The sequence below is a fragment of the Gavialis gangeticus genome, unplaced genomic scaffold (genome assembly GCF_001723915.1).
Source record: "Gavialis gangeticus isolate Ggan-Ray unplaced genomic scaffold, GavGan_comp1, whole genome shotgun sequence".
In the NCBI taxonomy this organism is placed as follows: Eukaryota; Metazoa; Chordata; order Crocodylia; family Gavialidae; genus Gavialis; species Gavialis gangeticus.
Genome location: NW_017728982.1, coordinates 1,482,269 through 1,493,124, shown reverse-complemented (window position 1 = coordinate 1,493,124; position 10,856 = coordinate 1,482,269). Strand labels below are relative to the sequence as shown.

Below are 10,856 nucleotides of genomic sequence, written 5' to 3'. Positions count from 1 at the left end.
CCGCGAAAAAAAAAAAAAAAAAAAAAAAAAAAAAAAAAAAAAAAGTCAGGAGCACCAGGCTTGGATTTCTTTCATTTCTAACACTAAAAAAAGTCTTTGGGCTGCACCTCTTGTTTAGCCTCAAGTCACTGACCACCCACTCACTAGGGCACTCCTGGGGATGCGTGAGGATGCCATCTTCCCACCCCCTCACAACCACTTCTGGCAGAGATCCCAGCACTCCCATGCCCTCCTCCCTGCCCCCACCCACAAGTGCAGGTCCTGGCCACTAGACACCTAGGTATTCCCAAGAAGTCTGACAGCAGGACCTCAAGCATTTTTAACGGAAAGCAAACCGGGATTAGGATTCCACAGTGTTTGCCGGACCACGCTTCTCATCCAGGGTCAGCAACTCGTGTGCTGCCACATGGCAGCCTGTACCACCCTCTGTTACCTCTCCGCAGCAGTCCCAGCTAGATGGCACTCTGCTTCCCAGCCAAGTACCTGCCCTCCTCCTCCAGTTCTGGCACCAATAGTGCATGCTAATGAGGATGTACACCTTGGGCCATACATGGCACGAGAGGTACCAGAAGACATTTCGTTGTAGTGACCAGATAATTGCAAACCCCAAGGGCCTGGTTCTCTTGACACCCACAAAATACCAACTCTCCAGCAAAACAACCTGCTTTAGCTTTACAAGGAGAGAGAGTCATGCTCTACCAAGCTGGGGAACAAGTGATGCCCAACGTTACAGGGACAGAAAGGCACCGCACACACAGCGCCCACCTGGATGTTTGCTGGTGTGGGGAATGCCAAGGTCCGTGGCATGCTGGGAGGGGCGGTGATACGCAGGTTCTTGTGTCTCTTCAGTCGGTCGCAGAGCAGGCTGTAGATTGCACTGTAGTGATCATAGGCATCAGCTCTTAGTGACTGGAAGGGAAAGGAAAAAGGACAGGACAAGTCAATTCTTTTCCTTCCAGTAGTAAAAGTTAGGCCCCCCCAATTTTGCCAAAGGGGGAGGGGGGGGCAGTCAGTTACCAGGTTTGACTGGCCACAAACACCAACATTTTCCAACAGTTAGAAGCAGCAAGGCAATCTGGGCAACACAAGCTGGGGGGTACCTGTATTGTGCGTTCTTTATCCAGCCCCATGTCTGCCATTGCCAACAGTACATCTTCATTCAGCGGCTCCATCTGTCTCTCAGCCTTCAGGTGCTGACACTCTGCTATTAACTGCAAGAGCACAGATACCCTTCAGCACACAGCACCACGGAACGGCCAGCACCCACTGCTCCCTGCACCCGACATCAGGCCCAGGACCCACGTGCCAGCAGGCTGTCCAGGTGAAGCAGCATCCGTAAGGCTGTGCCTTGCTTCACTCCAGCCCTCCCCCATAAAGCAGGCAGAGCCCCACTCCCAACACAAGTGCCTGGGTCTTGCTCACCCTGTCAAACTCTGCATCCGATTCCCCAAGCTTCATCCACTTGTGTTTGCAAATCTGTTCCATCGAGAGTCGCTTACTTGGGTCCAAGACCAGCATGTGGCGGATCAAGTGCTCGCACTCTACGAGAGAACATCGAGAGACCGACTGACCCAGGAGCAACGGGTAACATCTCCCGAGGGGTGGCTTGGCACTGTGCAGGGAATGGCAGATTTCTCCACAGCCCCACGCTGCCTAGAGTCCTTCACAACAACACACCCATACCTAGTATCATGCCTGCCTCAGTCTGCGACACAAGCAAACTCCAGACACTTGAGGCTATGCTCCGAGATCTATCAAGGATGATGCACACGGCTCTGCCGAGAACAAACAAACAGGACGCCCTGCCCAAAGTTAAGGGATTCCACAGCGGCATGGTGTCGTAGGCCCCAAAAGGCTTAGCTACCAGGAGTAGACTGTCAAAGGCCCAGGAGTGATGGCTCAATTTCTCTCCACCCCCTTACAGAAAGCATTATGATGCATTTACTTTGCTGATTACATGACACGAGGCAAGCAATAACCGGCTTTAAAAGCCTATGCTAACATTGCCAGGGGCTTTACATTTTGCAAAAGCTTGCTTCAAAAGCACCTGCACTAGGACACCCTTGTCCTGCCATTCGGTCCCCCAGAAACCAGCCAGGTCCCAAGGCGAGCATGGTCCTCTAACATGTAACAGGAACAAGAAGCTCCTCTCATTCAAGGAGTGTAATGCAGATGCCTCAGCATGCTGCTCGCTCCAATCCCTAAGCAGCACCTCGACCCCTGACTGCTTGCTTGTGCTCCGGCAGGCAAAGGCAGGCTGAAGGGCAAACCACAATAGCCATCCATCAGGCTGCCAGCGCAGGGTCAACCAAAGCAGGCACACTGCAGGAACGCACATTTCCCGGGGAGCTTCTTTACAACAACACACATGGCTGCCACACTTGACCTGAATGCCCCGCAAACAGACCGAGGACAAGTCCAATTTGGAACCAGAGAAAAGCACATCTCATGTTCACATCAAGCAGGATGCAGAACGCGAGCTACAATGTCTCTGGAGCACAGTCAAGGGCCTCACTTGCAGATAACAAGTCAGGCATTTTCACAAGGGCTGCATTCCCTCTTTCCACCATTAAAGACGTGCAGGAAAACCAAGTGTGGTTTCAACCCAAGATGCAAGTTCATAGCACAGACACGGGGGGGGGAACAACCCTGTTTGAACAAGTTACGCTAGTATGTAGATGGGGAGGGGCCACATCCAGGTTTCCCTTCATACATGCTCTAGTCAAAGGCTGCACCACGTTTAAACACGGCATCTTCCCCAGAACTGGCTGATCTCATCTGGTCCGATACCCAAGTACCTTGTTAAACTCCCTTGTGGATGCACCAACCATTGCGGCTGCCACTGCCTTCATCACTGCTCTGTCCCCCAAATGATGCCAGCTATGTGGGCACAGTGAGAGTCCCTTCAGGAAAGGAATGATACAGGTGCAATTGCCCATGAAGCAAGTCAGATATCTGCTGCATGAAGTGGTGAATGCATTTTTATACTGTGGTGCTGGGCCTCCTGTCCTAGCGGGGCAGGGTCGAGGCTTCCCCAGAGCTCAGAGCAGGTCTAGGCGTGCTGGAAGGACAGGGTATATCCGAGGACAAAACTGGAGTTTTTCCAGTTCCAAGTCCAAGCACCATGAGCAGAAGTCCAGCAGCGAGCAGCTGAGGCAACACACAGCAGCTCCCAGGGTGTGTGGGGGCACAGCAGCCAGCCCCGAGAAGAGAGGAGGGGGGAGGATTTCACGTGGCCGACATGCCTGCGATCGGTCACAGCAGCCTGAAGCACGGTTCGCCTCTTGGTCTGGGAGTCCAGAAAGCAGAGGCTACTCTTGCCTCGGCCTGGACAAGGCAGCGCACCTCTGCATGCCTGGGTCTCCCCAGCTGCCTGCGAGATGTATGCCGGCAGGGCAGGAAGTCTGGGCAGCTCGCGAGTGCTCGCAGCAGGCCCGGCTGCACACAGCTTGCCAGCTGCTTGTCTCATACTCCTGGCGCTGCCCCACCCGTCCCTGCCAACTGCAGCATGCCACTCTCACGAGCAATGGCTTCAGAAAGGGCCTTGGTCGGGGGAAAGCACAGACGGAAGCAGAAATAAAACGCCCAATAATTCCCTCCAACCTCCTGGCAAAGGGGACTAATTTCTTGTGAAAGAAAAAAAAGCCCCCCACTGAAATGCCACTAAGGCTTTAACTTGAGCCAGCCAGTGCAAGGCTACTGCTCTGCTCCCTCCTCACCCAGACCGCACTGCAAAGGTTCAGTTCAGATGCTCAAGTCCAAAGACAATGGAGGGTGGTGGCCTTGCACCGTGTGCATTGCAGAGACAAGGCTCCTAGGAGGTTGTCTGGGCTCATTCTGCAAGGGTCCCTCCATGCTGCAGGGTCGGCCCTGCCTCTCTCGCTCTTGGTCAGCACCAGCTAAAAGGGAGTGCAGTGCAGTGCAGTAGGATCTGGCTCCCACAGACAAGCCAGGAAGGAGAGGTGCCTCGTGTTACAGGAGGAAATCGGTGCTCTCAAGTGATGTTGCTACCAAGGGAAGCATCTGCAGGAGTTTCCTAGCTACAGCAAGGATTTGACCATTGGTTCCAGCCTCCAGCAGCCTCAGCTGCTGGTTCGTTTGGGGCTCTGATGGAAATAGGATGCAGCAGCAGCACTCCTAAAATACAACGTACCAGAAAAGCAGCACACGCACATACACACCCACAGAGCTAATGTCTATTTAAAACCCGGGGCCAATCTGGTGCTTATGAAAGCGAGGCAGATCTAACCGAATCAGAGAAAGGAATGTCCTAGACAGGACCAAGGACAGACAGAATGAGGCTAATCTTCTGTAGCGCTGCCAATGCTGTCTGAGCTCCACCTGAGTAGCAATGGCCAATAGGGCCAAGCTGCATAGGGAAGGTCACAGACCAGTGTGTGCTGAGCCCAGGCTCCCACAGCTGGAAGGCTGGGAACTAACCAGCCTGACTCAGTAAACCGTGCCCTTGAGTGCAGGAGGACAGGAGCGCACCATTAATTTGCACATCTTTTCCTTCGTTCCCCAATGCATCCCCAAACGACTCCTGGAACGTATAGCAGCCAGAGGACTCAGGGCTGGCAGTTACTACCATGAGCTACTGCCAACTGCCAGGGTGCGAGCACCAGTGGAAACCGAGCGGCACTGCAGCATCCTTCTGCCCTGGCCGGTCCAGGGGTGACCTCAGGATGACAGGCATTAAAAACAATACCCTTAAAATACACTTAGAGCAGCTACCGTTAAGAATTTCGGGTGGCCAGAACTGCAGTAATCTCCTGCAAACAGGCCTCCTGAGGACGGCTTGGAGAGGGAAGATTCAACTCTAAATTAACACCACAGTTTTATTATGGAAGCGCTGTTTATTAATAATGCAGGCTCATGCGCAAGTGAGCTGGGCATGGTACGAGCATCATTTACAGGACTGAGACACGCTGAGATATTGTCTTGCAGATCCACTATGCCAAAAGGAGGCAGCTTCAGAGATGCAGCAGCAGGAGCGCTGCACCCCCACACCCAGGATCCTGGCATTCTGGTACAAAGAGTGCCGGCTCGGACGGATACACATTCAATTAGTCTAACTATGCTCTGGCTCTTTGATCCCGAGCTGCTTCCTCTTCCCCACCCCCAGTGCCAGGGATATTGCAGCCTCTGGAAGAGCTGGTGGGCAGCTTGGATGCTGTTACTAAACCCACCTGCAAGGTGCAGCAGGCCAGGCCAGCGCTGAGAGATGGGAGTTACGTATGAAAATATCCTAGCCTGATGGCAGCCCTCAAAAGGTGGCCGCACCCCACGCTGTCCCTCGCAGAGGAAGGATACAAATGTATGTGCATGCATGTGACCACCTGCAGAGGTGGAAGAAGAAGGGTAGATGGAGTCTGCCAAACTACTGCAGCTTCAGCCAGCTTGGCAAAGAAAGCAAGGATCAGCTTACCAAGATAGCCAGGGCCCCAACAGCTCTACTGGGATTCAAATACATCAGCCACCTCTAACTTACTGGGAGGCAAAGTGATTTTTCTGGAGACCGTTTAAATACAAAGACAGGTACATTCCTGCTCCACACCCAGGGGCAAAGCTACCACATAGCTCCTCACACCTGACCATGTGGAGGCCTGCAAGGGATGCCAGTTCAGATCTTAGATTGCTACCCAGCAGGAAGTATGTGCAATTCAACCCTCAAAAGCACCAGGACTGGCCCTAGACCAGGACCACATTTAAGTACAAAGTGGTCTTCATGGAGTGAGAAAACCAAGGACCAGTTTTAGCCAAGCAATAACAGTCCCTCTGCTCCCAGACCTCTGGACATGGGGAGCAGACACCCACGCAGCACTTTCCAGACGGAACTTCACGCACTTCAGAAGGAAAAGTCGGCTACTCGGAGCCAGGTATTTCTGCAAAATTCCTGGCACCCAGGAGTGCCAATGAGGGGTCACACACCTGCAGGGTCTGAATGAAAGAAAAAAAAAAAGTGACACGTGCAGCCCCACTATAAATCTTTTCCAAGGCCTGAAGAGTCTCCTGCCTCAATGTCAAAACCTTCCATGTTCCTGCCACCTGGTGTCTCTTTCCAGTCCTTTAGCCTTTCAAGCACTACTAATACTGTTGCTATGTGTTTATCATTATCAACAGTCCAAGCTATGTAAGGTTTCCTATGTAGAAGCTGCAATTTTGAAGAACTCTGATTGAGAAGTTCTGAGAACTGCCGAAATCAGCACAGAAGTTACAGTTCGGCGGTTACAGCTATACTTGAAGGATGAAAAAGTCATTTTTCTGAAGGCAGAAATAAACCCACAAGCCCGCTGGCACCGAGCTCAGAGCAGGGAGCCCTGCACTCACGTTCCAGCCAGCTCTGCGCGCGCCACTGGCCTTACCTGTGGACATGAAAAACGGGATGCGGAACTTCCCGCTGAGCACCCGCGCCCGCAGATTCTGCAGCGTGCTCCCATCGAAGGGCAGGGCACCGCAGACCAGCACGTACAGGACCACGCCCAGGCTCTGCATCCACAAAGACCACACATTAGCATCCCCGCAGGGAAGGGGGGAAGGGGGGCAGCTACAGAGTGCCGGCGGGGGGGACAGCAGCAAGCCAAGGCTTGGGAAAGATACAAGCCCCGGGATAAAGGACTTGTCCAGCTTCCGCAGCAGCCTCAAACCAATGCCACAGCAGCCCCAAGACATTGGTTTTCAGTTTTAACCGCAAATTCAGCCTGCATTTGGGCCTCAAAAGACGAAGGCCATGACAGTGCCGAAATGCTCACCCTTTGTCTGGGCAGCTCAACCTCACTGCAACAAGAGCCTTTAGGATAAAAATGGTGCCCAGTGAAAGCCCACCGACACGGACAGATACACCAGGGAAAGAACGCAGCCTGAGCTCAGTGGCAATTTTAAGTCCACATGCAATGCACAGTGTGCAGATCATGCCATCCCTCTTGCCCACACTCCTGGCTGCATTCTTAAAGCATGGAGAAGGTCCTGCCAGGAAGCGCAGAGGAGTAGGAGGAGTTGCACATCCAGGCACAGTGGCAACACATTTGACGCTTTGAGATAAGATCGTAAGACTGATGCAGCCTTCATTTTGCAGAGCTGATACCAAACAGCTATTCCCTGCAAGGGAGATTGGGTCAAGCTATTTCACTTGAGAAAGTAAGGGAGGTGGCAGTCCACCTGCTTCTTCAGGGCCTTTCTACCTCAGTCGTGTGCCCTGATATGCAGTCTTGACTTGCTCCGTGTAAAGATGCTAAGTCAAACCCTATGCCCGGAAGAAGTCAGCCAATCAAAGCACCACAGGACTCATTTTCTTAAGAGACCAAATCAAAATGTGTCAGGTGACAGTAGTAGGTGCAGAGCTTTAGAACACAAAGTCATGCAATAAAGCAGTTTGAATTAACCCATGCACACAATTTTTGGATAATGCCAGTTCCACAAATGAGCCCGTCCTCAAGGAAGAGCATTCCATAATTTGGAAGCAAAGCCGCATTGAAATCAGAAATAAGAGGTCTAAGCAAAGCAGAACGATGTTTGCTGCATACCCAAATGTCAACCTTGGGCCCATCATATTCCTTCCCTTCGAAGAGCTCGGGCGCAGCATAAGGAGGACTCCCACACCAGGTTTTAAGCAGCTGGCCAGGCGTGAAGATGTTGCTGAACCCAAAATCTGAAAGAACAACAAGAGAATTGAATAAACGAGGGGCACGTGACCTATTCCCCTGCTGTGGGCGCCAGACAGCGTTTTAAGTAAACTGTTGAAATGCAGAGGCCAGCAAAAATCACATGCAAACCCACGATGGCTAACTGCCCATTCGGACACAGGGCAAGGAAACGGGGGGAGAAAGAGAGAACAGCAGCAGATCATGGTAACAGAGCAATGCTGAAACCATCTACAAGATTTGCAGCTTCACGCCCTTTATAATGGGAGGGAAAGGAAAAATACCAATGAGCATATAATATATTATTTACTGAATCCCCTTAAAAATCCCAGAAACCTAGAGCTTTTAGATTACTTCAGAATCAAACAGACTCCTCCGACTTAAAGCCTCGACAGCAGGGGGTTTTCTGTCATTTATCAGATGCACGTATCAGCGGCTCCTGCAGTCATTGCATACCAGCAGTTAGACTACTCGGGGTTAATGCAACTGAGATGGACTGCTTGAATCAGGATTTCTAGTTTACATTCAAGAAACTCCCAATACAGCTCTTACACGAGTTTCTGGCCTCCGTCTTCCCAGAAGTCGGTGTCAGTATCGTGACCAGAGCCAGAGCAGCAGAATACTGACCCCAGATCAGGATGAAGACAGAGAAAAAAAAAAGGATGGAAAAAACAGATTGTGTGCGCACGTCAAAATATTCTAGCTTTTGGCGAGTAACTGACAAACTGGCAGCCCAAACTGTGCTGAGCAGCTCTGCACGTTGATTCAGCTATCCGGGCAACAGCAAATAGTGAATCCTGGAACTGGAGTGATGAGACTGGCCTTTGTAACCCAACTCCAAGCTGCAGTCCAATAATTCCAATGGCATCTGCTCTCTGGGGCAAAGGCAGCATTATAAATTCATTAGCCTGCCACCGGCATGCAGCCAAGGTCCCAAAGGTGGACAGTGAATGTGCAAGAGCGAGTGAGCAAGCATGTGCGCACACGCACGGGGTGTGCGAGGAGAATGCATTTGGGAGACAGTGGTGAGTATACGCAATTCAAAGTCCTTTCAGCTACACGGACATGCAGGATAGTTTTTCAATTGCATTAAGCAAAACACTTCTCCCGTAATGCGGTCAAAGGCCATTTCTCCCCACCCAAGAAAAAGAAAACACAGTTGTTTCCATGGCCTTTAAACAGACCTCCCCACCCCCCTAAGCAGCAGAACACTATCAAAGGGGCTGTGCAATAAAGAATATTTATAAATTGCTTTGCTTCTGAATGTTTATGGTGGAAACACGCTAGTGTAAGATGAATGACGTTAATGCATGCCGACTAGGGCCTGCGTCAGCACGGCTGTTTTCACAGCATATGCATGAGAAGCAGATCCCCACGTAGGGCTCTTGCAAGAGGGAAGGCAGCAAGGCAATACCCATTTCACAAGTTCTAACTGGACAGGATGTCATGGCCCAGGAGTTAATGTACACTCCTCACGAAGAGTTCAATAAGATTAACTTTGACTCGATAACTGTTTAGAACTGCAGCGCATCTGGGGATAACGTTTTACTTGGCCAAAGTGCCAATGAAACAGGCTCCAGACTTTGCATTTCAAGCAGAGTCGGGTTCAGAACTTGCCATTTCCAAGGCTAAGATCCGATCTCCATTGGACTGGCGTGTTCACGAACAACAGAAAAGACGTTTGGCTCCATGATATTTACGGAGGTGGCAGGTTATATTTAAAAAGTCAGAGGTACCAAGAGCTCGATCCATTATATTAAGCCTTTTGCCCCTTCGCCTTACAAAACTGCCTAGGACATGCATGGCTTCTACATGGAAGCAGAAGCCAACTAATGGAGGATAGTTAATCAAGGCAAGGGACAGCTGGGGTTAAACTGGCCTTATCTCAAAAGGAAAGGACACATTTGCTTTATCCTCCTTCCACCCTTTTACACAAGTGAAAGCCACCTGGAGATAGATAAATGACCATCTTTCTTTGCAGATGATGCCCAACACTGTGTAGATGCTCCTGTCATGTAACACAGCATATAGTAACATACTTCACACTCAACAAAGGCTCCAACGGTGTGTACACACACAGTAAACATGCATGCCATAAATAAAAAAACCCACAGACTAATTTCAAGCTTCCCATCTGACAAGACAAAGGGTTTTCCACCACATGAGAAGTCAAATCAGTTAGTCTGATGTGGGAAAGGCAACACTGAGCCAAAGCAGAACCGATTCGCGGAAACAAAGCACAACCACGTACGTCTCTTCCACCTCTGTAAGCCTTGCAATGCTCTCTTGGCTTTCGAGTGGGATGCCTAACAAGCGCCTGAATTAGGACTACCAGGCAAGCAGTAAAACCTACAGCTCTAAATATACCATAGCTTTCAATACCAGACTGCCTGCAATCAGGCCGAAATGCAAGTTCTCCTCAACTGCCCGGGAAGGTGCCGACGCTGCTCACAGACACCAAGCAAACCGCTACGGTTCGGCTTGCTTTAATGCCAGGCACTCTACGGGCAGCGGATGTGCTCAGGAGAGCTCTTCATCACTCTTGGGGAGCACTGGTGTTTTCTATGGAGTGGATGCTGTGCCTTCCCCCTTTAGGCTGTGGTTCTAGGATGATAATCCAGTTGTGACTTGCCACAAAATTGCTTGCGACAGCTGGGGGAGTGAGGGAGCATTCTCCGATTTCACTGTCAGGCCTCTGCGGGACCCCAGGTTACTCAAGCTAGAAAACCACATCCACTTAGGGCAGCCTTGTTCTGTCAGGTCAAGGTCAAGGGAGTACTGACCTCTACGCAAGCTGCAGGCGGGGAGGAAAAGCAACTGGCCATGTACACGAATGCAAAATGCAACCCAAGGCATGAACCTTGCTGGAAGATCAACTGGTTTAAGCCCAGTGCCACGGGTAGATTTGAGCACCTGCCCCTTCCTGCTCACGCTACACTGGTGACGCAGCATTGTTTTCGTGCACGTCTTACCATCAGAACAGCTCATCTGATGGCAGAAACACTCTTCTGAAGTAAGTGAAACCTACCAGTAAACTATACGGGATAATGTATTAGCAGTAACGCTATCACCTCTAGCACAGAGGGTGCCAAGCAGAAAACTGCTGCTAAGCCAACGCAAGTGTCTCCTTGCTTCAACAAGGCAATCAGGATGATCTTGGTTGCTGGCCTTCCTTGCATAGTGGACTGATCACTTGTCTACACAACAAAGGGGGGG

At 50.9% G+C, this 10,856-nt stretch overlaps 1 protein-coding gene across 3 annotated transcripts in view; it reads right to left on the bottom strand.

Annotated features, from left to right (window-relative positions):
- The window catches only part of SIK3 (SIK family kinase 3), a 58,346-nt gene that overhangs the window by 22,505 nt on the left and 24,985 nt on the right, over positions 1-10,856 (bottom strand). For all 3 annotated transcript variants that reach the window (XM_019512361.1, XM_019512378.1, XM_019512369.1), the window contains 5 exons: positions 7,524-7,648; positions 6,366-6,489; positions 1,423-1,541; positions 1,101-1,211; positions 766-909 (listed from right to left, as the gene is read on the bottom strand). In XM_019512361.1, coding sequence (XP_019367906.1) covers positions 766-909; positions 1,101-1,211; positions 1,423-1,541; positions 6,366-6,489; positions 7,524-7,648 — 623 coding nt within the window. The remainder of the gene's footprint in view (positions 1-765; positions 910-1,100; positions 1,212-1,422; positions 1,542-6,365; positions 6,490-7,523; positions 7,649-10,856) is intronic.